At 47.8% G+C, this 26,506-nt stretch overlaps 1 protein-coding gene across 3 annotated transcripts; it reads right to left on the bottom strand.

The window, feature by feature from the left end:
• Positions 1-32: 32 nt before the first annotated feature.
• On the bottom strand, positions 33-25,543 carry MTMR4 (myotubularin related protein 4). Of its 3 annotated transcripts, none has more exons than XM_045525655.1 (19): positions 25,503-25,543; positions 24,025-24,063; positions 20,026-20,115; positions 19,563-19,679; positions 18,911-18,993; positions 16,376-16,536; positions 16,165-16,261; positions 15,874-15,987; positions 14,895-15,091; positions 14,515-14,643; positions 13,888-13,999; positions 13,204-13,399; positions 12,781-12,966; positions 12,530-12,700; positions 12,224-12,378; positions 4,391-5,789; positions 2,903-3,013; positions 2,585-2,673; positions 33-2,315 (listed from the first exon to the last, which is right to left on the bottom strand). In XM_045525655.1, the coding sequence occupies exons 2-19, from the start codon at positions 24,025-24,027 to the stop codon at positions 2,138-2,140; spliced, it is 3,588 nt and encodes a 1,195-aa protein (XP_045381611.1). In that variant the 5' UTR covers positions 24,028-24,063; positions 25,503-25,543; the 3' UTR covers positions 33-2,137. The 3 variants fall into 3 exon arrangements, with proteins under 3 accessions (XP_045381611.1, XP_045381609.1, XP_045381610.1); XM_045525653.1 differs by lacking the exon at positions 25,503-25,543 and adding an exon at positions 25,228-25,316; XM_045525654.1 differs by lacking the exon at positions 25,503-25,543 and adding an exon at positions 24,776-25,003.
• Positions 25,544-26,506: the final 963 nt, after the last annotated feature.

The raw sequence follows: 26,506 nt of genomic DNA, 5'->3' as shown, positions 1-26,506 counted from the left end.
TTGAAGCGAATAAAAAGACCCAACAAAGCAGCACTAATATAGAGATTTTATTTCAACTGTATTGAGATTTTACAGCACATTGCATGTTTGTCACAACGCAACTGCACAGTTTGGGTTTTTGGCCACATCATGTCACTTACACCCACAACAGCTCTGAAAGGAGTATTTGATGAACACATCTGAGTGAGCCAAGAGCCTAGAGTCTCCCTCCAAGACCATGCAGTTTGTTCACTGATGGGACAGTCCCTCCAAACAGCCATACAAAGTAGACAGATACAGTCTCCCCAAATGTTACCAATTTTACTCCCCGTGAAAACAGGCAGAGTGAAGTGCAATGAAAGTCAAGTTAATTAAAAAGCCACTCACAACTGGCAGTAAATTTTAATGATTGAGAAAATGCTTAGAAGAATTTTATGTATCAGACACAAGGAGTAGTTTGTTACTTTTTCAATGATCTCAGGAATTTTGCATACACAAAATCTCCATTATTCAGCTCCATTTAAACAAAAAAACGTTCTGCTAGGCTGACCTAAATACGCCAAAACTTTTTAGGTTACATCCATGGCAAGTATAAAAGAACCACAGATGCCTCTCTGTAGGACTGAAGAAAAGGTCAGGACAAATAATTCTTGTTCTAAATGCAGATCCTAGTTATTTTGGAATGAAAATTTTTTTCTAGAAAGCAACATGAAAGTAGCAGTAAGAAAGATAACTACCATAGTTTTAAAACAAGATAACCCTAAATATGATTTACCTTTTATACATCAACAAATTAAGGAAAATGTATAAAGGACGTCCTAGTGGTGTCATTATAGGCCAAGGAGACTGTATCTGTCCCAACCACAGTACATGGCTATATCACTGTATCTTTTGGTTAAGTGCCACTGGTACATATTAAGATGAAAAATCAAAATAAAATTTTTAAAAAACCAACAATGTTTGGTCCAAATGGACACATTTTCTCTCCCAATTTTGGTATCAAGGCTTTATTCTTTTCTGTTTGGGTTCCATTGTTAAGTGCACAGAAATAGACAGCAGCATTTGTACTGAAACCCTCACATACCAAACAGCAAATTCTAGGAGGTAAAAACCAAACACTAAATTCTACCCTCAAGGTGTCAAGTGTTCAGGATAAGAAGCAGTGTGACCCAGAGGAGGCAGCAGCCAAGGGAAAGACAACATGGGGGAAGTGGGCAATGGAACAATGAAAACCTTTGTTTTATTTTCATGCCAGGAGAGGATCAAGGTGTAGCTCCCGTGTTAGCACCAGGACAACTAGGAAAAGTCAGATGCAAAGGGTAGGGCACAATCAGCAGATATTTCACAAGGACAACTTTTGCTTTTCCCTTCTCGCTCTTCACAGTGCATACCTCAAAAGCTGCCACCGTGTAACAGAGACGACTGCCTTCACAGCTCAAAGTAACTGATTTTTGCCAGGACTGAACATCAGCAGAGTTTTCCTCTACTCCCAAAAATATCTCACTCCCTAGAACTGTCCCCCTAAACTGAAGATTCACTGATGCTGGCCAATGAGCCAAGTGAAAAACACATCGAAACCTCGACTTGCTGAACCAGTCTTTAAACCAAACTCCACAAAAAGACAGTACTAATGCAACTAGAGGGAGTGCCTCTAAAGACTGAGCCTTCATGCACAGACACAGAACACAGAGGTACAGGATATAGTTCATCTCAAATAGGACAGGAATTCCTATCTTGTATACTATAATCTGCTTTTTTCAAGGTGGAGGAGAGATGGGTCTGGTTATCACTTGGAGTTTGGTTATACATATGCCTTTCTATTGCTGTTTGGGGCACTTTGCACCAGGCAATATCTATGAAATCATCATCTTGTGACCTCCAGGAGAAAGAAGCTGGAGTCACCAACTCAATGTTAAGATTCCAGACTCTGGGTCTGGATCAGGACCATTACCCCAGGGTGAGGGTCTCACCAGTAGAGGACCTCCTGCCAAATTGGAATTCCTCTGCTCCAGTTTCATGGTACCAAGGAGGATTTCTCAAGACGGTATCTTTGAGCTCTGTGATTTCATGAGCCACACCAAGGAAACTTCCAAACTACACTTGAAGCAGATCCTCCCTTCAAACCTGCTGAAATTGGACAGGTCATCTCCCCTGGCATTCAACTGGAAGCTGTAGCAATGGGTTTCTTCAGATGTTGGCTCATGAGTTCCCTGGCACGAGATACTTGAATGTGTTCGTAACATGAGTTACAGACAAGAACTGGGTCATAGAGTTGTTGATCAGGAATGGGCAGCTTCAAATGGCAGCATCCAGCACAAAATACATTCCCACAGTTTCTGCCAAAGCACAAAGAGGGAAGAGTTCATCAGAAATGCCACTACATGCCTTTATCAGTATTGGGACTAAAAAATAAAAATTAAAAATGCCAATATACTAAGAATAAATGATAGTCTAAAAGCCTTTCCATGAGTAAATGAAAAGTTGGGAGTAAACAAAAATAGTTTCTATAAAGATGTCTCAATTTTCAGATTAATTCAATTTAGTTCTATACATATATATATTGTACTGCTTTATGAGTCATAATAAATCATACAAAACATCTTACCTGCAATGGTGTCTTCGTTTGGCCAACCAGAATTCACAGTCACAGTTATAGCAGTGTGATGCCATATGGTCTGGAACCCAGCGAGTCACCTAACAGAAGGCACAAGGAAAAATTCCAGGTCCTTGTCAACAGAGTGGAAGAGCAACTGTTCAACAAGAAAAGCATCACAGGGAAAATGACAAGGCTGATCTTCAACACTGGCTACCACTTGCCTACAAAGATGACACGCATTTGGGAGAGAGCTCATTCTGTAGGAATGGGAAATGTGATAACTCACTGGCTCACGTAAGTACCCACCACATATTTGCCTAGACATACCTCAGTCTCCTTCTTATCAACAGGTTCCCAGCTGGCTTCTGAAAGGCAGTCTTCACTGTGATCAGAGCCAAAATCTTCTGTATCACTGTCATCTGACTCCTTCAAACATGTCTGAAGAAAAGGCAAGTATATCAACATCATCAGCTGTTTACACTGTTTACTTTGTGTTAGGTACTGTTCTAAGTGCATGACACATGTGAACTTATTTAATTTCTCAACAGTCTTATGAGGTATACTACTATTACTCCCATTTTACAACTAAGGAAACTAAGCCACAGAGAAAGTTAACAGCTGATCTAAGTAAAGCTTGGATTTGAACGTAGTATTCTAGCTTCAGACCCCTGCTTTTAACCAATGTGCTATGCCGCAGTGTGGAAAGACTCTCTTGTTACATTCTACACCAGTGATTGGCAATCTATGGCCCACAGGCCAAATCCAGCCTACTGCCTGTTTCTGTAACTCAAGTTTTGTTGGAATACAGCTGCATTCATCATTTATATGTTGTCTATGAATGTTTTTGTTGTATAGTTGCAACACAGACAATATGGCCCACAAAACTTAAGATATTTATTTGGCCCTTTACAAAACAAAAGTGCACCGACTCCTGTTTCAAGCATCAGAGAATTGGGCAGCAGGCAAGTGAGTGCCTTAACAGAAGGAAGGGATGTGTCTGTGTAGATAGCAAGATGTTATGGGGAAGAAGCTGGCTCCTAGAAGTTTCCCAAGGGCTGTGGTGCCAGAACCGGAGGCCGCCCAACACAGCAAAGCCTAGACGGTCCTCATCATCTCTCACCTGGATTATTCCAAAATGTCCTAACCAGCCTCCCAATCTGGGTCTTTGCTGCCTGATCAAAATTCTATACTGTTGCTAGAATAATTTTCTTAACTTACAAATCTGTTTATGTTACTTACTGGCCTAAAATTATATTGCCTTGAGGGTAAAATCCAAACAAGAGGACAATCAAGCTGACCCTTCCAATCCCTGTCTAACTCGCCAATGTCACCTCCCACCACAATACCCAACTCTCCCTCACAGTCCCAGCACAAGTGTGTTTGTGTGCATACACATTCACCCACACACACCTCACCCCCTTGTTTAAGCCATATCATTGGAATACCCACTGCCTTCATGCTTCTGCATATAGTGTTTCCTTTTCACTGTCTACCTAGCTAAATATCACACATTCTTTAGCACTCGGCTCAAGAATTAATTTTTTTTTTTAAAGGAGCAGCAGGCAAGAATCAAGCATTATCTTCTCAGGAAAGCCTTCCTTGATATTTTTCTCCACTCCAGCCCCCTAATGCCTGATGCCTCCCTCAATCATAACACTTAAGAACATCATTCTATTTGACTACTTATCTTTCATCCTACAGCCCAAGCACCTAACTCAGTGGCACAGCAAGTACCCAGTGAATAAATGCTCAATGGATGGAAGGCTGGATGGACAGAATAAACAAATGGGCAGATGACGGCAAGTGAATACTTACAAAATCATCCTCATAGTCCATGGGGGGCTCTGCTGGAGGGGCACAGCAGTGACGGATATCCAGCCTCATCTGAAGCTCACGCACCTGTCGACGTAGCTGCTCTACCTCTTGCTTGTACCCTGCTTCAATTTGCCGTAACCTATGCTGGATCACATCCGTGGGAAAGGGGAGTCCATCGTCATCCAAGTAGAGAGGAGGCACTGGAGAAGGGCAGCTCAGTGGAACAGACTTTGTGCTGGAGACTTGCTTTGGGTGACCAGACAACCACATCCGGTTGTTTTTTCCTCCTGGGCCAGTGCAGTGTCCATTGGAATGACTAGAACAGACAGGTGACTTCACACCTTCTCTCTGAGCCCACTGGCCCCCAAAGCAGGGCCCCACTGCCCGCATCTGCTTACTGTTTGACTTCTTGCCACAACAGCCATAGGAAAGCAGCCGCCGAGGGATGGTCTCCCCACTGGGGAACGAAGTCACCATCCCTTGGAAGCTGTCCCAGTTGGACCCTAGAAAAGAGAACTCACTGATCTGGCTCTGAGAGATTGGCTTTCGGGCCAATTCCAATGGCATTTTCCCAAAGCGAGGATTTTCCACCAACTGTCCGTTCCTATTATTTCCTCTTTTACCAATGTCTTCCTCCCCATGGATCACATCCAGCACAGAACTAGGCTGTTCCTTGCGGGAGATACTTGCCACAGACCCTGAGGGATCTTGGCTGAGGAAGTCAGTGCTTGGGTCTAGAGGAGTTTGGCAGGCAGCACTCGGTGGGTTGCAAAGGATGCCGAGATTGTGACTGAGAGCACATCTGGAGGGCACACCTATCGCGGAGTCTAGCTGGGCCTGTTGGGGGGCACCTGTAAGGGAGTCCTGGGAAGACTCAGGAGAATCATAAATTCCATCACACATGTTGGAAATGACCTTAGAGAGTGCACTGACAGCTTCTGTTTCAGGACGATGTTCACGTGGCTCCCTTGTGCCATCTAATGTCCTACCCGGCTCATCCTGGGCAGGAGGGGCTGGAGCTGGTACCTTAGTCTCTTCCAACAGTTTGATCTCTATATCAGAGTTGTTGCTCTTCATTTCCCGTGGCACTGCGGTATTAAGCAGTTTATAACTTAGAGAACAGCTTTTGTGACTCTTGAAAGGTTTATTGCTTAAATAGTCTTTCTGGCTGCTGGGCAGAGGGGGAGGAAGACCCACTTCTACAGTCTGCTGAGGACCTCCTATGCCAGATTCCATGAAGGCTGTCTCCGATCCCTCGGGATTGGTATGCCAGGGCTCCAAACCTACTCTGACCTCCTGACAGTGGTTATTCAGGTTAGGGTCACTGGATGTGCGAGTCAGGGGGCTGCTTGTATCACAGGCAGAAAGAAGATCATCCATGGATCTGGTTTTAGGTAATCTAGAATGACAAACACAACACGACCGGATCAGGAGATGGGAGCCACCTCTAATACAGTGTATAGAATCGGCTCATCAGAGCAATATCAAAGCCCAGGGTTCACAAGAAATAATAACATTAAAGATTACAAATAACCAATGTTCACTGAAAGTCTTACTCTGCAAAAAGCGTAAGACATGGACCCTGTCCTCAAGAACCCAGGATCTGTCCTTAACTTTTGTCAGTACTCAACCTACACAATCTCCCTGGGCAACCTCCACCACTCCCATGGTTTCAACTGCCTTCTATGCCAGCGGTCTCCAACCTTTTTGGCACCAGGAACTGTTTCATGGAAGATCATTTTTCCACAAACTGCACGTGGGGGCGGGGGGAGAGTGGTTTGGGGATGATTCAAGTGTATTACATTTATTGTGCACTTTATTTCTATTATTACATTGTAATATATGATGAAATAATTATACAACTCACCATAGGTTGGGACCCCCGTTCTATGTTGATGCCTTCTAAATCTACTATTCCAGCCAGAACTACATCTGAGCCTCAAACATAATATTCTACTGCCTCTATTTCTATCACAGTAAGAGAGAAGATGAATTTTGGAACTAGACGATATTGGCTCTGACACTGATTAGCTACATGACTACAAGCAAGTTATTTAACCTCTCAGATACTTGGTTTTCTCCTTTATAAAATGATAACAACAGGCTGGGCTTGGTGGCTCACACCTGTAATCCCAGCACTTTGGAAGGCTGAGGCAGGAGGATCACTTGAGACCAGATTTTCAAGACCAGCCTGGGGAACATAGCAAGACCCTGTCTCTACAAAAATAATTAGCCAGGCATGGTGGTATGTGCCTGTAGTCCCAGCTACTTGGGTGGCTGAGGCCAGAGAATCATTTGAGCACAGGAGTTCAAGGCTGCAGTGAGCTATTATCATGCCCACTCTAGCATGGACAATAGAGTGAGACTCTGTCTTGAAAAAAAAAAAAGTAACAAATCATACCTTGCAGAGGATTCAGATATAGGTAATCAACCACAAACTTATTAAGACTATACTCAAGACTACACCCATGACTCCTCAACACAGCTTTTTATAACCATGTAGCAGCAGTGTGTGCCTGTGACTCCTAAGGCCTCATGGAAACTTCCCCTGGTATACAGAACTCAAAGAGTTCTACAGGCATTTGTATATACCAAATGGGTAACAGACACTTTCAAGAATGGGTGCCCTGATTTTTAATGTAGTTCAACGTGCTTAGAGCAATGAAAACTTCAGGAAAATTCAGCAAGAGACAGTGGAGATTTCACCAGCCTATTTTTAGTTCAGTCAGTTCAGCTCATACAGAAAAAAACCCCCAAAGGCAGAGTAACAACACAGCTTATTTTAAGTAATTGGTTCTTGAGACTATTATAATAAATGTTTTAAATATATTTTTATGTTTAATTTGACTTTTTTTGATCAATTTTGATTTTTTTTTTTTTTTTTTGTGGTATGAAATTCCAGGAAGGCAATAGCAGTGGGTTATGATTACAGTCTCTGGAGTCCAGGGTCTAATCCCAGTTTGGCAACTTCTTTGCTGTGTGACCTTAACTTCTCCACGCCTCAATTACCACAACTATAGAAGAAAGGTTAAAGTACCTACCTCATAAAGCCATCCTGAGGATTAAACAAAATGGTCCACATCAAAGCTCATTGCTCAGTGCTTCCTATAACACATTACTGCACTTACGTGTTTACTTGTTAACTCCCTTTACTTAAGTGCCTTTGCTAGGTGCCAACTGAATGAAATAGACCTGTGGAGTTCAATATTTGGTATACATCAGTTGCCCCTGTGGGATCTTCTAGATATATAGACAACCAGGGAGCATCTAAGACCTACTGAATTAGAACGCTGGCCAGGCGCGGTGGCTCACGCCTGTAATCCTAGCACTCTGGGAGGCCAAGGTGGAAGTTAAGAGTTCAAGACCAGCCTAAGCAAGAGTGAGACCCCCATCTCTACTAAAAACAGAAAAAATTAGCTGGGCATAGTGGCACATGCCTATAGTCCCAGCTACTTGGGAGGTCACTTGAGCCCAGGAGTTTGAGGTTGCTGTGAGCTAGGCTGACGCTACGGCACTCTAGCCCGGCAACAGAGTGAGACTCTGTCTCAAAAAAAAAAAAAAAGAATGGCCACGAGTGAGGCCTAGGCATCTGCATTTTTTTGTTTTGTTTTTTTGTTTGTTTTTGTTTTTGTTTTATTTTTTTGAGACAGAGTCTCACTCTGTTGCCCAGGGTAGAGTGCCGTGGCGTCAGCGTAGCTCACAGCAACCTCAAACTCCTGGGCTCAAGCGATCCTACTGCCTCAGCCTCCCGAGTAGCTGGTACCACAAGCATGAGCCACCACGACCGGCTAATTTTTTCTACATATATTTTTAGTTGTCCGGATAATTTCTTTGTATTTTTAGTAGAAACGGGGTCTCACTCTTGCTCAGGCTGGTCTCGAACTCCTGAGCTCAAACGATCCACACCCCTCAGCCTCCCAGAGTGCTAGGATTACAGGCGTGAGCCACCGCGCCCGGCCCGGCATCTGCATTTTTTAAACGTACCACAGCTGACTTTATTTTTCTTTTTTCTTTTTATTATGGAGACTTTCAAGCACACAAAAGAAGAGAAGAATCTAGGAAACTCCCATGCACTCTTCACCCAAATTCAAATAGCAATACTCAGCCATCCTCCACAACTGATTCCCGTGTTCACTAAAGGTTTAATTGATAATGCTCATATAGACAATAATCCCTGCATTTAGAATAAGGAGAGAGAGCTCATCCAGCTGGGGTGGTCAGGAAAGGCTACACAGAGAGGGTAGGATTTGAGCTAAGTATAGGAGAATGTGTTGGGTTTTAATGGAAGAAGAAAAAAGAGAACAGGACATTTTTGATCTAGGGAAAGGTAGAACCTAAGGTAAGTCAGGTCAGGTGTTACAGCAGCCATTTCCTTTAAAATCTTTATACCACTTAGTCCTCTAAATCCAACTCTCCATTTGGAGCTGCCTACACCACACCTCCCCTTTGCTATCAACTAGTATTTCAATCCCAATCTTCTCTTTCTCCCCAAACTAGTTTGGCTTCTCAATGTCTGCTGGTGGCGTTAATATTCTCCTAGTTCTAAGTTCAGACACTTGGGCCCTATCTTTGACTGTGAAGAGACACTGGGTACTCTTTATTCTTCACTTTTACCCTCCAACTTTCAGTCAATTCCACGGCCTGCTAACAGCTTCTCTACAATGTTTCTGAATTTAATCCTTTCTCTTTTCCAGGGACTCTTCCCCTCCTATCTGAATTGCGACGGCGTCTGTGCCTTCTACTACCCTCCTCACCGATTAGTTCTCCAAAAATCCCATTGTCAGCAGGTCACAATGACTTCCCATAATGACTCAACAACAATCAAAATGAACTCTGCCCTGTAATGTTTAAAGCCTTCAATGCCTTCAATGACCTGTCCTATATTCCTTTCTATTCCTTAAAATAGCCCCTTCTTAACCCTTGCCAGCTCCAGAGAGGTCTTGTTTTTTTTTAAAAAAAAAACTATCTCTCATGTATCCAATTCCTTTGGACCCCTCTCCACTAACTTTGTTACCAAACTCACAACTCCCTTTATTCCATTCATTTGTTTGCCTGTGTCAAAATTTACTAAAGTACCTGTTATGTGCCAGGTTCTAAGCCAGATACTTGGGACACAAAAAAGCCAAGGTTCCTGCCTGGTCCTTCCTAAAAATTTCTTGAGTAAAACAGCCACCAAATGTCCCTTTTTAAAAACATCTCATTTCTCTAACAGCTTTGAACTACATACATTCTCATAGTTGTTCTGTGTCTTATCTTACAGCTTGGAAGTATCTTGAAGGTAGGACCAATATCTTCTCTTTCTTTGGTACAGCCCACAAAACCTAGTACAGTACTAGGCAACTTGAAGGTATTAAAGAAACATTTACTGAATTGATAAATTAGATACTAATTGAAAGCAGTCATTCATAAATCGGTCATAGAGCTTACTGCAAATGGAAAAGTAAACATATGAACCTATTTTCAAATTCTATGTTGTTTAGGGAAAGAGAAAATCACAGAATTCCTGAAGCCTATCCATGGTTTCCTGACAATGGACTCAGCTCAAAAGACCTTAAAACCAATAATTTGGGATGTTGGTTTTTTGTTTTCCTTTATAATATTAAACCAATAACATAACATATTTTAATGTTAAAAACTTTCAGCCAGCTGGACACAGTGACTAACATCCATAATCCTAGCACTCTGGGAGGCCGAGGCGGGAGGATCACTTGAGCTCAGGAGTTTGAAACCAGCCTGAGCAAAAGCGAGACCTCATCTCTACTAAAAATAGAAAACTTAGCCGGGACAGTGGCACACACCTGTAGTCCCAGCTACTAGGGAGGCTGAGGCAAGAGAATTGATCACCTGAGCCCAGGAGTTTGAAGTGGCAGTGAGCTACAATGATGCCACTGTACTCTACCCAGGGTGACAGAGTGATACTCTGTCTCAAAAACAAAACAAAAAAAAACTTTAGCCAATAAGCAAATATCAAAATTTAAAATAAATTAAGGCCGGGCGCGGTGGGTTACGCCTGTAATCCTAGCACTCTGGGAGGTCAAGGCAGGGGGATCGCTCAAGGTTGGCCGGGCGCGGTGGCTCACGCCTGTAATCCTAGCTCTGGGAGGCCGAGGCGGGTGGATTGCTCGAGGTCAGGAGTTCGAGACCAGCCTGAGCAAGAGTGAGACCCCGTCTCTACTAAAAAAATAGAAAGAAATTATCTGGCCAACTAAAAATATATATACAAAAAATTAGCCGGGCATGGTGGCTCATGCCTGTAGTCCCAGCTACTCGGGAGGCTGAGGCAGTAGGATCGCTTAAGCCCAGGAGTCTGAGGTTGCTGTGAGCCAGGCTGATGCCACGGCACTCACTCTAGCCCGGGCAACAGAGCGAGACTCTGTCTCAAAAAAAAAAAAAAAAAAAAGGCAGGGGGATCGCTCAAGGTCAAGAGTTCGAGACCAGCCTGAGCAAGAGCGAGACCCTGTCTCTACTAAAAATAGAAAGAAATTATCTGGATAACTAAAAATATATATAGAAAAAATGAGCCGGGCGTGGTGGCGCATGCCTGGAGTCCCAGCTACTTGGGAGGCTGAGGCAGTAGGATCCCTTAAGCCCAGGAGTTTGAGGTTGCTGTGAGCTAGGCTGATGCCACGGCACTCACTCTAGCCCGGGCAACAAAGCGAGACTCTGTCTCAAAAAATAAAAATAAAAATAAAAATAAAATAAAATAAATATATCCTTTGAACATAGGATTTTCATTTTTAGGAATTTATCTGGCAGAAATACTAGCACAAATGAAAAGGTACACATATAAGGTAACACTCCTGAGCCATACACTTAAAAATGACTTAGATGGTAAATATTATGTATATTTTACCACAATTTTTTTAAAAGATATACATGTAAGGATGCTCACTATGTAAGGATAAAAAAAAAGAAAACTACTTAAATGACTAATAGGAAGCTGGTTATATAAATTATGATGCACTATAATTTTGGACTACTCTGAAGCCACTAAAAACAATAACGTAGCTTTATATGTGCTGTCATGGGCTAACAATCTAATCCAAAGTGGGAAAAACAATTTGCAGAACACACAAAAATGTAAAGAGTATGCAAAAAATTCCACTGTTATTCATAAAAAATGTTTCTGTGTAAGTGTGTGAGAGTGTGGCTATATCTAATATAGAGAGAAAGACCTAGAAGGACACACACCAAAGTGTTAACTGTGGACAAGGATCATAAGGGAAGATTTCCATTTTCTACTTTTATATTGACTTTTTAAAAAATAAAGACTATGAATTACCCTAATAATTTAACCAACCCTCATCCTACTTTCCCGCAAATATTTAGTCAGAAGATAACTTTATGTCTCCCTTTAAATTCTGGCCTTTTTCTGAGAGAGTAATGTAAAGGCCATCCTCCTCCTGGGAACCCACTTCTCTGAGAGTCAGATGCTTCTGGAAGCGATTGCTGGGCATAGCAAAGATTGCTGCCAAGACAGCCAGTTCCCCATGCTTTGTATCAGTGAACAAAGATCAAGATCATTCCCATAAACCTTCCTAAAATAGTCCTTTCTGTATCGTTCTCCACTCCCCTGCTTGGGTGTGTCACACAGGGTGACAGCAGCTCCAAGAAAGCAAGTATCCAATCTTATCTTAAGAGAAAACCTTGAAAATATACAGAGTACGCCCTGGGCTAGCTACAAGTCTTGAGTCAAGTTTCTCTTTCAACTGACTCAAGAAGTTGCTTTAAAACATCTCATAAGAGAAAGAGAAAGACATTGAGGCAAGATAGGAAGCAGTTATTATTGCCTCCCTGGCAGAGATGGGAGAGAGCAAGAATGGCTTCTCTTACCTGTCCAGAGAGCGGCCAGAGAACTCCTGGCTCTGGGCCACCGGGGAAAGGTAAAGATCCATGTTTTCCTCCCCAAGTGTGCACGGAGATGATGCTGGCAAATAAACAGCTGTCCAAAGGTGCAGGGCTCGGACGTGACAAACAGGATGCAGGACCTGGGAAAGCACCCCAATACTAGCGCTCTGTGAGGTGCTCCCGGTTCCTCTTTCTTGCCTAAGCCTTTGGCTCCACATTCTCCCCACTGACTCGGCCTCTTCTCCCAATAGGTTTCCAGGTAGCACATATAGGACAAGGGCTCAGACTTACCATGTCTGAGCCAGGTGTGTAGAGGAAGTTATGAAAGTTCTTATTGCCGGCTCGAAGGAGAGCCCACACAGAGCAGGTCCGCTTGTAGATGTTGCGCTTCTCGCGCTCACAGGGGTTGTTGGCCAGGAACGTGCCATACAGGCAGGAGTATGTGTGCTGCACCAGTTTTACCTAGAGGGCCAAGACAGCTTGTACCTGGGGGCCTCAGGCTGACACCACCCCCGACCCTGGTCACAGGCTTTAGGACTTACCAGGAATGCTTCATTAAATTCAAACAGGCAGGGGAACTGCTTAAGCAACTGATGAACAGAATCAAGCCACTGGAGGAACACAGGGCATTGTTCATTTTGGTCCTCTGCATTCTCCTGGTGGCCACAGCGATCTCCAAACTTGTGCCCAAAATCCAGCCAATCAGACTCCACCAACACTTGGAAGCCCTGTAAACAAAGAGACAGGCCAAGTGTAGGCCTCTCTGGAAAGGCTGGTGTGCTACTCCCCTGGGAATTGCCCAAAGTAGGAAGCTGGCAGCTTCAAAGAAAAATAGGACTGAACCTAGAACAGGACTCAGAGCCACCAATGTCCTCTACCGACAAATCCCCAAGACAGATTCAGAGGGTTCAACACCTCTCCTCCCGCATTCCCTCTGGTCTTTCCCACCCAACTCCTCTCAATACCTCCAACGTCCTGTAATATGGGTCCAGTAATATTTTGGCCAGGGCTACAATCTGCGGCGTGCGGTCCCAGCCATCTGAGCAGTGTACCAGCACAGGCCGGCCTTCGCGGTCTACTGTATTAGCCACCAGCACAGCTGCTTTCAGCATCACCGACAAATGCTGCAGCCACTTGGTACTCTCCAGTGCCGACAGCCAGCTACGTAAGAGGAGAAATCAAGTCCATCACCAACAGTCTCTCTACCACCCATGGCCAGCCATACCCAACAAAATCCCCAGTGTGAGCTGAAACCAAGAGGTCCAAGCCATGGCCTTTTAGCCAAGAGATATTGAGCAGGAAAGTAGGAAAGACAGGACCTGGGGAAGATAAGAGCGTCTTAGGATTGAGAGAGGAACTGGGAAGTGTCACATACACATGTAGCTACTTTCTCTTTCCAGTTCTCTGTGTTCTTTGAGTAGGATAAATGATCCAAACAAAAGGAATCCAGTGTCCTGTGGCTGTGCCAAAGCGTTGGCTGAGAAGTAGAAGTGTTCTTGGAACTGGCCCACTGCACCCAACTCTACCCAGGCCCTCAGGTCTTCTATACCTCTAAACTTCTCATCTCCCCACCTAATCTTCCGAGGATGAGAAGTACTGGGGAGGGATAAGGCTGGAGGGATGACGGAATCAGAGCAGCGAACACTTACTTGCTGGGATCCGGCATCTGGCTACACACAGCCCGGAGGTACTGGAAGCTATTCCGGATGGCATGGATGTTGGCCATTCCCATGAACACGACCTCACAGTTGGGATAGTACTCTAGACATGAAAGGACAGCAGAACATAAGAGCACGTCCTGGAAACAGGCATCCAGGACAAGAGTGGTACTAGTAGACAAAAACCTTCCCTGGCAGCGCAGCACACTACCAGATGGGTACTAAATATACTCTTGAAATCTGAATCACACTTTTACCTCTGGATACTCAGGTGCCATATACTAGTAGTAGTAATAGTAATATTAACCATAGATGATAGTAGTACTAAGAATGATAATATATAATAAATTCTCAATAAACAGTAGCTGCTCTGTGCCACAACCTCTAATCATCCCAACAACTTTGTAAGGTATGTATCATCTCCATTTTACAGATGAGAAAATAAAGCTTAGACTGATTAAGTAACTTAAGCACAGTCATAGCTAATAAGTGGCAAAGTCCTGATTCCAAGCCAGGCTTGTTTGGTTCTTTCCACTACACAAGCTGCTCCCAACCCTCTCCCTCACCAAAGCCACGCAGAGGACAGGCTGGCTACAGACAGTGGGGCAGCAGTAGTACCTTCACACTCACAACCTCCACCCTTGGCCCGGTTGGCCACTGCTGCCGTGTAGGATCGCGCATCCAGGATCAGCAGCTTCTGGGGGGCCGCTGTGCTCTCCACCCCAGAGCATGCAGTCAGAGAGGAATCTACACAGTAGGAAGAAGACCCTGGGTCAGCAGGCCACCCAGCCTCCCCCTGGCCCTGTGGACCTCCCTCTCAGAACACAGGAACATGCCACTGGAGACCCCACACACCCCACAGCTTCCCAAAAGGCAGGGACCCAAACACCCTGTGTGTTGTCACCTTCTTCCCATCCTCTCACTGAGGACTCCCTGGGAGCCAATGAGGCCAGGGAGGGGGCCCGCTCCCTGGGGAGCTAGCACCACCCACACCTTACCGAAGTCGGTGTCACAAGCCTCGCTGGTATCATTATTCCCGGTGCCAAGGGAGCTCCCAGTGGCCCTTGTCCCTGGGTCCAGGGCACAGGCTTTAGCAATGGAGGTGACCAGGTACTCATCATCAGCATTGCGCCAGCCCCACCAGCTGATCTCAGGCTGGCTGCAGCGGGCAATGGCCGCCCCATTGCGCAAGTGTCTGACAAAACAGAAGAAACCATAATGCCCTTGGCATTTCAAAGACTCCAGAGGCCTGCCCTCAGGGGGCCAGACCAAAGTCTCCAGAACCAGCAGGGGCTACCAACTCGTCCAGGTCATGATAATAGCAACCAAAAGCCTCAACATCTCTAGAGGACTTTACAGTATACAAAGTGCTATCACACACATTTTCTCAAATGGGCTCTGTATTCCCAAGGTGACCTTGACTCATCAAATCTGCACAGCACCTGCTCCAGGTACAGACACCCGGCAGGAGAACGAGGCCAGAGCCAAGAACACGAACAATTCCAAACCTCAGGGTTACTACCTATCTCACTCTATTTTAGCTATAATGCTCTTGTGCAGGGGTCGGCAAACATTTTCAGTAAAGAACCGAACAATAAATTTTCAGCCTTGTAGGTCACAACCAGTTGCTGTTGTGTATTCTTTTTTGTTTGTTTGTTTTTGTTTTTTAAGTAACCCTTTTAAAATGTAAAAGCCATTCATAGCTCACAGGCTATAGGCCAGATTTGGTCTGCAAACCAGTTTGCCAAGCCCTGTACTAATGCAATGTTTTACATGTGCACACACACCCCAAAAAAGAGAATAAACACTCCAAAAACCTTATCCTTAGGAAAGAAAACTAAGGCACCTTTTGTTTTAATATTTCAGTCACTTCCCTACTGGGTGTCAATTCCCGCTCAATCAGGCTGCTGAAAAACCTCTGATTTTTGACTCGTACTGCATAAAAAATAGCCTGCCTACTTCCCACTCCCCCCTCACCTATACACAACCACGGGGATCCGCTTCCAGGAACGAAAGGAAGCCACATTCTCCAGCTCTTTATCTGTGATCCACACAGGAACCAGCAGCTTCTGGGGGTAACTGGGGCACAATCTGAGAAGAGACCAGATGGGGTCACCAGACTGAGTCTAAGACATGTGATAGCAAGACCCCAGGTGGTGGACAGGAACCAGAAAAAGACCCAGGAGCTGTGCCCACCATGCTTACGCAAATGTGGAAGAGGTTTGGGTCTGGATTGGTGTTTTGGTCCCCCACCCCCTGCCCTCTCACTTGTAGTTGCTGTTGATATGCGAGACTCTCCAGACGTTCTGCAGGTCAAAGCCCATCCTCGTGAGCTCCGCCTCCTGCCGACATCGTATGTGCTCTCCTGCAACAGAGGCCCCGGACTGTTAGCCTCCCAGAACACAATGTCAGGGGGAGGAAGACAGATGAGAACCAAGGGATAAGAAGCAGCCTCCCAAAGAAAATAGCCTGGCCTCACCTGGCTGACACAGGTGGGTATGCTGGTCCTCTTCGGTCAGCCCCAGGCACCAGGCATGGTAGGCAAAGGCAAAGAGGTCCTCAGGCTTGGCAGGTCTTGCTGTGGCCCGGCTTAGCCGTGTGAGCCACTCTTGGCACTGCTTGAAAGTGGAGAAGTGGCACCTGCCAGGCAAGAAGCCACAGGCTTGGGTGAGGCAAGGGGCGGGTGGCCATGGGGCCATAAGGGTCAAAAACATGGCCATGGGAAGGCTGTGAGGAAAGGAGGCTCCAAAGCAGGAGCTAAGGCAATGGGGATCCTGTGGGGGACCAGGGACACTGGCCAACACCCAAGAGAAGTTGTCTCTTGTGATAATTCTCTTCCCAAGAACTCCTGTGTTTGAGACATACTTATCCCCTCTAATGGGGCCCAACTGTTTCTCATACCAAATCTAAATGCTACCACATGGCCTGAATGTCTCCACTCCTTGTCCTTACCCTACCAGACCAGAGTTATCACCTATGGCTCCCTAACACAGATCTTCTGCTTCAGGCCGGAAGTCCTGCTAATGTCATTCCTAGCTCCTTGTTTTCCTTTTCTGTTTGCTAATGTCTCCTCTCTGCCTAGCCTCATCCTACTAATACTTTGAAGACAGTTTCAGCCCATTCTCTTTCTTGAAGCCTTTCTAGCCTACTTCATTCCACAGACACATTGACTCTTTTTTGTTGTTTTTGAGACACGGTCTCGCTCTATCACCAGGCTAGAGTGCAGTGGCGTGATCATAACTCACTGCAACCTCAAACTCCTGAGCTCGAGAGATCCTCTTGCCTCAGCCTCCCAAGTAGCTGGGACAACAGGCACACACCACCACACCCAGCTAATTTTTTTATTTTTTGTAGAGACGGGGTCTCACTCTTGTTCAGGCTGGTCTCCAAACTCCTGACCTCAAGCGATCCTCCCGCCTCAGCATGAGCCACTGTGCCTAGCCTGACACGTTGATTCTCAATGCGCTTCAAGTATTAAACAATAAATTTTTCCACAGCACATTGCCACATGTTAAGTCTTCATTCAGCAACTAGACTTTAGCCTCATTGAACAGAAGGGCAATATGGATTCTTCTTCTGAATCTCCTGTAGACCTTAGCACATGGTAGGCTCTAAACTGGGCATCCTTTTAATAATCCTTGAAGTCATCCCAGACTCCTCTTTCTCTCATAGCCAGTCTGTCAGTAAATTTTCTCATCTCTACCTTCAAAATACACCCAAAATTGATCACTTCTCACCATTTTGACTGCTACCACCCTAGGTAAGCCACCACAATCTCTCCCCTGGGCAACTGCAATAGCTTCCTAACTACTCTCCAGCTTCTGCCTTTGCTCTTGCTCCCATTCTCTTCCATCTGTTCTCAATAGAGCAGCAAGAGTGATTCTACAAAACATCAAGCAGATCATGTCACTCCTTTGCACAAAATCCTCCAATTGTTTCTCATTTACCTCAAAGTAAAAGCCAAACAGCTTTGTTCTCAGATCTTACCCACTACCCTTACCCACGTGCACTCATTCCAGCCACACCGGCCTCCTTGCCATTCTTCTAATCTGTAGGCACAGGTACACCTTCACCACAGGGCTCTGACACTTTCTGTTCCCTCTGTTTGGCACTCTTCCCCCAAATACCCACAAGGTCACTTTCTTCAGGTCTTGACTCAAACATTATCTTTTCGGTGCAGCTTCTCTGATTACTTTGTTTTAAAACATTTACTTCCATAGCGCTCCATATCCCCTCTCCCTGTTTTTTCTTTACACTTAGCATTTAACATACTTATTATTTCCTATTGGTTTCCCTTCATTGGAATATAAGCTCCATGAGGGCAGAAAATTTTGTATGTTGTTCCCTGCTGTATCCCCAATGCTTAAAACAGTCTGGCATGGAGTAGGGTACTCAATAAATATATGTTAAATGAGCCAACAATAATGTGAGTGCCCTATGCCAGATATTGTCCTAGGTGCTCTCATATGCATTATCTCACTTAATCCTTATGATAACTCCATGAACTAAGCATATACCCATTTTTTTCAGATCAAGATATTATGGGTCGGCCGGGTGCGGTGGCTCACGCCTGTAATCCTAGCCCTCTGGGAGGCTGAGGCAGGTGGATCACTCGAGGTCAGGAGTTCGAGACCAGCCTGAGTAAGACCCCCGTCTCTACTAAAAATAGAAATAAAAATTATCTGGACAACTAAAAATATATATAGAAAAAATTAGCCGGGCATGGTGGCGCATGCCTGTAGTCCCAGCTACTCGGGAGGCTCTAGGCACTAGGATCGCTTAAGCCCAGGAGTTTGAGGTTGCTGTAAGCTAGGCTGACGCCACGGCACTCACTCTAGCCCAGGCAACAAAGTGAGACTCTGTCTCAAAAAAAAAAAAAAAGATATTATGAGTCAGTAAACTGACCGGGAAGTGAGGCAGTATCTTTCCTCTCTTGCGCCAGAGAGACCCTGCAGCAGACAGGTCTGGACAAGACTAGGGTCAGGGGGCCTGAGTGAGGCCCTGTTGTTCTCACCTCACCACTTTGGAGTCCTTGCAGGCAATGTGCAACTGGAACATATCACGGCTCTCCACACTGTCAATCATCCGGAGGGGGACCTTCAGAGGAAGGGCAAACTGAAGCTCAGACCACCCCCCCATTTGGCACCACTCCTAATCCCCACCCCAGCTTAGGTGATAAGGTATCAATAGCAAGAAGGAAACCAGCATTTACTGAGGGCCTGTTAAGTGCCTCGTAACTGTGCTGGGTCCTCTACATGTGACCCCATTAATAATCACACTAACCCTGCAAACCAGGTGTTTTCACCCCATATTACTAAAGAGAAAAAAAATCAAGCCTCAGGTGACTTAACCAAGGTCACATAGCTGGTGAGTGGCAGTGCAGTAAAAGAGCCCAGGTTTGCCTGACTCCAAAGCCTGCACTCTTCCAACAATGCCACTGTGCCCCTTAGAAAGGCCAGCAACAGAGCAATGGGAAGAGAGAAGAGGGGAGGGGACGATGAGCCAGAAACAGAAAGATAGACCATAGCTGTAAGAATGAGGCAGGAAAACACAAGGCCAGGGAGTATCTTTTTTGGAAACATGATCAGAGAGCACATTGGAACAATCCTACCTTTAACCTCACAGGGATTCTAGCTTAGGTATGGGAGAACAACACAGAAACTCACGTTGATGACAGAGTCCTTGAATTTGATATGCAGCCGGTAGTTAGAGATGGCAATGAGGGCATCGGCTGCCCGGCCCAGGAACTCCACTCCCTCACCCTGCAGTACTGTGAAGGGTACCTGCCGAGGTGCAGAAGAACCCTCAGTCCAGAAGTAAATCACCTCCTGCTTCTCCTCCACAGCCCCTGCTCTGTGGGATCCCCTCTGGGAAAGGTGGACCGACACAGGAGAGGAGAATCCTCTCCACAGTACGGGCACCAGGCAACGGCTGTATAGGAAAACTGCCTTTCTTTCCCTGGGACCAAATGCTCCATTATACACGTACAGACAGATCCCCCCTCCCTCTAGAGACCAGAGAGCAGGAAGGAGAGCTCCAGTGCTAGATTCCCTTGAAGATTTTGAGGGGGAGGTGTTTTTTAACTGGGCAGGGAGCCCCACCCACCCTGGGCCCCCAATTCCTTCTTACCTGAAGATTCTCCTCCTCCTTCACTAGTTCCTTGGGGGGGAACAGATCCTTGGCTTGGATGTACTCCAGGCTGGGGGGCCCCTCCTCACCCTATAGGAAGGCCACAGTCCTAAGTCACCAAGCACCACTTGGCCCACCAGGCTAATTCTGAGCCCTTCCCCCACCAATAAATCCACAGACACCCCGCATGTACTTTTTTTTTTTTTTTTTAGAGACAGGGTCTCACTCTCTCACCCAGGCTGGAGTGCAGTGGTGCAATAGCTCATAGCTCACTGCAGCCTCAAACTCCTGGGCTCAAGCGATCCCCATGCCTTGGCCTCCTGAGTAGCTGGGACTACAGACACGCACCAGGCCCAGCTAAATTATTGTTTTTAGAAACAGGGTCTTGCTACATTGCCCAGGTTGGTCTCAAATCCCACATATACTTCTAAAGGTTCTGGTCACCAGAAAAGGGAAAAGAGACCTGATGTAGCTGGAGACAGGGAAGGGTGAAACGGAGGGGTTTCTCAAGCCTATTAAGCCTAAGGGAAGAGAGAGGGCCAAGGAGGAACTGAGAATCTGCACTCTTCAAAGAGGGACTCTCCCATAGAGCCAAAATTTCAAAAATTGAAGAGGAGAGGAAACTAAGGGAAAAAAAGACTAATGTAAGGGTAAGACAGGAGTGGGGATGAGAAACTGCTGTCCTGAGGAAAAGGAGCCAGAGGGCCAGGTGTGGCAGCTGGTTATAGAGAAAGGAGGGAACTCCGGCACCTGCAGTCACTGAAGCTTCGATCTGGTGGGTGAAGGAGACAAAGAGGAGTGGGTGGGGGGATTCAGTACCATGCCTCTAGAGGGCCTTCACTGATGCTTCAAAAGGAGGATGTGTTTTGGAGCGGGGTTTTATCTTCCTGTTAGGCCCAGGCTATTGACAAGCCCCCACTACCTGCCAAGCACCCTGCCCCGCCTGCTGATCTGAGGGGAATTCCTGAGGAATACCCTCGGCAAGCAGAAGTAACTCCCCTCCCAACCACCAGGGAGGGGAGAAGAGGGGATCCACGCCTGCGAGGAACCAGGAGACCCAAGGACAGCCAGGGGAGAGAGAGAAGGACTGGCAGACACCCACGGGGCGGGCGGGGGACATCTGAGAGGACAGATGGGGGAAGCTGGGAAGCAGCATTAGCCGGGGGGAGGAGGGGAGGAGCAGGAATAATGCAGAGGTACGGAGCCCTGCAGGCGCAGGGAAGATGGAGAAGAGGGAGGCTGTCTGGGGGACAGTCAAGGAGAAAAGCCTGGCTTGTCAGGTGAGGAGGGATGGAGCGGTGGAAGGGGGAAGGGATTGAAGCCCCGGAGACAGTCCACAGCCAGTGCTCCCCGATCAGCCCCCTAACATCCCATACAGCTTACTAGCCACATCCCCAAGCAAGGATGCAGCGGGTGGGACCAAGATGGAGAGGCGGAGGTAAGGGATGTACCCCTGCAGGGCGGGGCCTGGAGATCTGCAGTCAAGGGCGGTCGCTGCGGGGCCAGGATGGGCTACAGAATTTCCATCCCTGGCCGTCGACAATCCCCGGCACCCGAAGACTGAAGCAAGTCCAAGCAAGGAAAGGGTTAACTCCCCTCCCCAGCCCCCAGACGTTCAGGGCCGGGCCCGGGGCCTTGGGAAGAGGGATGGGCCGAAATTTGGAATGGCCCAGGGCGCCACTGCGGGTGCAGCAAGCGTTGGGCCCCCAAGCTCCCCACAGACAGGGCTGGCACTTACGAAGCAGCTAAGCACGGAGCAGGAGACGCGGGCGGTCAGGCTCATGGTCGCGGGCGGTCTGGGCCAGCGCACATGTCCCCGGAGCCGCTGCGCTGCCCGCCAGCACCGGGCGCCCGCCGCATCCCGGCTGCGGGGCCCGCCAGGTGCAGCCGCGGCGGCCAGGAGTCGAGCGCGCTGGTGGCGGGGCCTCGGCGCAGCTCCCGCGCGCCTCTCCCCTCCTCTCCACAATGGAGCGGGCCCAGCTCCGCCCTTCGGCACGAGCGCGGAGGGGAGGGGATCCAGCAGAGGGGAGAGCCCGGGGCCGCGGCGCGAAGGCGGGGGCAGGGGCGGGGCAGCTCCGCGGGGCCCCGCCCACAGGCCCAGGCTCCTCCCTCCCCGCATCCCCTGGGACACCTAGGGGCTTTCGTGAGTCTGGGCTGTGGGCCGCCCCCACACCGCATGTGAGCAGAAGGCAAGACCGCCTACATCTTTTCATTTCTCTTCTTCCCAGGTGAGCCACCCCACACCTGTCTTCTCACACAACCATCCCCACGCCCTCCCTTCCTGAGTCCCCCCAACGCTTACTCTGCACCCCAAGATGGAGATCACCTACCTCCACCTCATGCCCTTTCCAGTTTCAGCGCTTCCTCCTTTCCCTCCAAAACCACCACCTACAGTACTCCTGCCCATCAGTGTCCTTCAATCCCCTGACTTCACTAAACCTTTTTTGCCCCTTAGAATGGACACTGGTCTGGTGCCAGGTTAGTCTTTACACACTCTTAAAAGGGAAATCCTCTGAGTTTTTTATTCCAAAATCCCTGCCCAACCCAACGCCTTGAGCCCCATCTCTCCTTTTATTTTTTTTAACATTCTCTGATTCTGTGTAATAAAGTCCTTTTTGGAGGAGAAAGAATGTCTTAGTCTGGGAAAGAAAACAGCTGGAAGCATGGATCACAGAAGCTATACAAAAAATTTGAAACTCAGGGGTAGGGGAGTGGGGGGAGTTGTGTAGAGGGCCAAGGAATAAGGAGTAGAGATAAGGGGTTCAAAATGTCACCAAGAGTCACAGAAAAAGCTGGCTGGAACCCCAAACTTCCTGTGCTTATTAACTAAGAAAGCAGGGCTTTTGTTTTGTTTTGGGGGGAGGGGAGGAATGAGAGAAAACCTGACGTTTTATTAAGCATCTACAATGAGCCAGGCAGTTTCAAATGTCACTTCACCAAAACCTTTCAATCCCCAAGAAGTAAGCCTTATCCTGTTTTACTGGTGAGACTCAGGCTGAGAGAAGGTATGCAATTTACTTAAGTGGTGGTGCTAGCATTTGAAATTAAATAAAGCCGACTCTGAAGCCCATGCTCTTTTCAGGGTGTCCCAGAAGAGAAAAAGGGAGGCGTTATCAGTTGGTGGGGGCCAAGACCAACAGGCTGACTGGAGAACGAACCAACACAGCACACACCATAGATCCACATGTCTGTGGAAGAAAGGGAGGAAATCCTCTGATGAATTGAATTCTTTAACCTGTCCCTAAGCATAGGGGACACTGGAAACAAACTGAAGAGATGCAGCCAGGTTAAGGGCCCAGTCCCGGCCAGGGCCTGCAACTCTCTACTCCTTTCTCATCTTATTGCTTCCTCCTCCTAGCTCTTAAGAGTTAAAGGTTCCATGAACTTGGGGTGAGAACATGACAGTTATAGTTAATGGAAAATTTACAGAATCATTATAAACCACCTCTGGTGATATTCTTGGAATATTGAAGATTCTATCCTGCTAGATAATCAATCAGCTGCTGCCTGCATTGGCTTAACAGACAGCAACACCTTGGAGCTGGAGAAAGCCCCATAGTTTCGGTGGAGTCACTGCTGATACAGCACCTACAATATTCAAAGGACCCACCATAAGTCCAAGGATCTTGAGATAAAGAAGCCCTGGCTTTTCAGACCAGAACACAGAAATTCTTCCAGAGACAGCCCCCGCCCCCACCCCCCAAAAAAGCAAGAGGATTGGTGTAGGAGGGGGTAGGAGAGCCAGTGGTGTGTAGGTAATGTAGGGAAGGCGTGGCATTGCACATGCAGAAAAAGATTTCTGGAGGCTCCCAGTGCTGTACACCAGCTAATGTTTTGCAATCTAAAGAAACCCTAATTTATCTCCGGGCAGATGAACCAGTTTAGGAGCTGAACAGAGTAGCCTGAAACTCAAGGTCTAGGAGAGGTAGGGCAGCTTCACTGAGAAAGACACAACGATTACAGAAAAACTCAATGGTCTAGGAAAGAAAGAGTACTCACCATTCTACCGTGGTGAGGGTCCTGGCTGCCTGCTTCTCACTATAAGGAGACAGAGGAACATAAGGGTTAAGGACACCATTAACATCACCATGGAATCAACAAATGCCACACATCTACCCATCAACTTCTCTACAACTCTTATTCTCCCCCCTCACAGTCTCTCCACAAGTCTTTCCACAATTCACCATGCCAGAGAGAGGCAATGGGAGCTATGTGTGGAGAAAGCAACAAGTGATCCTGCAGGGCATGAAGTCAGCCACAAAGTTCTAAAGCAGAAATGAGTGTCATCCAAGTGCATTCGGCAGAACTCAAGAGTCCTTATTCCCAGACCCAGAAGGAGAAGTAGAACACTCCAACCTCTGTTCTTTGTGGGAAAGCAGAACTGCCAACTCTGAAGAGACAAAGGCTGCCCAACTGGGACTCATTTTTGGCCCTGGTGGGGGCCTGAATCCACAGGAATGCTCTGCCAGTCTCTGAGTCTGGGAGTAGCACCCACCTTACATGTTTACTAGAGGCAGAGTCCAGAGGACAGGAGGGAGGGGAGCACAACCTGTGATCAGAGGGCAGCAGGGCTGGATAGGTCTTGCTAAGTGTACTTGACACCAAGTGGGGCAGAGGTTATGGGGAGGAGGCCACACAACAGGAACAGAATCAGGCCGGCCTAGGCCTGGAGTCAGATAAGCCCAAGTAACGGATTTCAGGATGCAGCCTCCTAGGTCCACTTAGGGAGCCAGGCCCAGGTTTCACTTACACTTTTCTTCATGCCTGCTATGCTCAGGAGCAGTGCAGCAGAGCACCGCAGGAGGCTCCATCTGTGGGCCCGCCTCCTCCCGGTTCACAGTACCCTCTTCCCCAGGCCACCCTCCCTCATGGGGGAGCCCGCAAGAGGCAAGCCAGAGGTGCTGCCTCACCGCCCACTGGCATGCAGCCCTAGGAAAACGGAGGGAGGGAAGGCGGAATAAGGACCAGTCCTGGGAAGCCCAGGGTTTCCGGACCTAAGGGATCTGATCCCGGTGGGCGGGCCAGGCTGGCAGGGGAGCTCAGGTGCCCAGGTTCTAGGGGCGGAGCCTAAAGACTCGGAGGCGGAGCCCTGAATGACAGAAGGCGGGACTCAAGAAAGCCGGTGGGGGTCGGGGCGGGGACCGAGCAAAACGCAGTCGTTGAGGTTCCCAAGCTGGCAGTGCACGGGGCACGGTGACTCACCCAGGCGGCGTCCGCCCGACCCTCCGAGGCCGCGCTCTCGCCACTTCCGTCTCCCGCAGCTGCTGAGGCCGCGCAGCTTCGACCCCACCACGGTGCCCTTCTCCCCAACCAATCGTATCTCTGGCCTGTGCCCGCCCTGGCCAATGGCCACACCAAGTCCCGCCCTGCCCCCACCACGCAGCCGCCGCCCTCACTCTCCACACCGTTCATTGGTCGAATAGGGCAGACGCCCTCCCAGCCTTTAGCCTATCGGGTGCCGGAAGATGAGACTATACCTGGAGGGGGGAGGCGCAGCGCCAGAGAAGAGACGCAACCAATGGGAAATCACAGCGCGTCCTTGCGGCAGCCAATGGAAGAGCAGCAAAGAGGGGGCTGCTGGCTACGGCTCCTGGGGGCCGGAAGTGGGGGAGGCCTGTCGCCTGCTGGTAGCGCAATTGGAGGCGGGGCATTGTAGGGGCACGGGCCTTACAGCTACTTCCGCAGATGGTCCCGCCCTCCGGGTACCTCTCAAATAGATCCCCAGTGGCACCTCAGTTTATCCATTTACGTTCTGGTTTCGCTGCGGTCATCCGGTCCCAAAGGCACAATGGGAGAAAAACCTGCAGGCGAGGAAAGGGGAGAGGGCTGAACCTGGAGCTCAGTCTCGATCTTCTCCGACTGGCGGCGCGGGGACTTCCCCTTTTCTGTGTCTTAACGGGTTCCTCCAACCTTCACTTTTTTTTTTTTTTTTAATCTATGGGCGTACGACCCTCCCGTTCTTCATGACCTGCACTGTGCCGCCAGTCCTGAATAAAAATCTGTCGTCCGAGAGATAGGAAACCTGGATCTGAGACTGCTACTAGCTAGCTGCGGCCTCCTGGTCTGTAAAGGGAGGAGGGAACAGGACGCTTCCAAGGACCCGGATCGTCACCCCTCCCTTTCTCTCCAGGGGACCCAGAACAGTCAACAGGATGGAGGGTGGCCGCTGGAGGTCGCCTCGGCCCCGCGATACCACCAACGCGACAGACGTGGAGAACAGTTGATTGCAGTTCTCAACTGACAGCTTCAGGTCTAGAGTGGGCCTGAGCGTTTTAATACCAAGCCCTGGAGCTAAAGTGTCCTCAAGAGTCTTTGTTTATAGAGTACTGGAACTTTTAGTAAAGTTAGTAAGTTCCGGGAAGACAGGAACCTTGCCTGTGTTCACTACTTTAACTCCACGGTCTGGAACAGTGCCTGCAACCTAGCAGATTCTTAATAAGTATTTAATTGAATACTGAACTCCTTCAGGACAATGTGTTTT

The sequence above is a fragment of the Lemur catta genome, chromosome 15 (genome assembly GCF_020740605.2).
Source record: "Lemur catta isolate mLemCat1 chromosome 15, mLemCat1.pri, whole genome shotgun sequence".
Taxonomy (NCBI): Eukaryota; Metazoa; Chordata; class Mammalia; order Primates; family Lemuridae; genus Lemur; species Lemur catta.
This window is presented reverse-complemented; position numbering and strand designations above follow the sequence as displayed.

Coding starts and splice junctions, on each gene's coding strand:
- MTMR4 (XM_045525655.1), bottom strand. Junction 16,537..18,910: donor AAGGACTCCAAAGTGGTGAG/GTGAGAACAACA, acceptor CTTGCCTGGCAG/GTGCCACTTCTCCACTTTCA. Junction 16,262..16,375: donor TACCCACCTGTGTCAGCCAG/GTGAGGCCAGGC, acceptor CCTCTGTTGCAG/GAGAGCACATACGATGTCGG.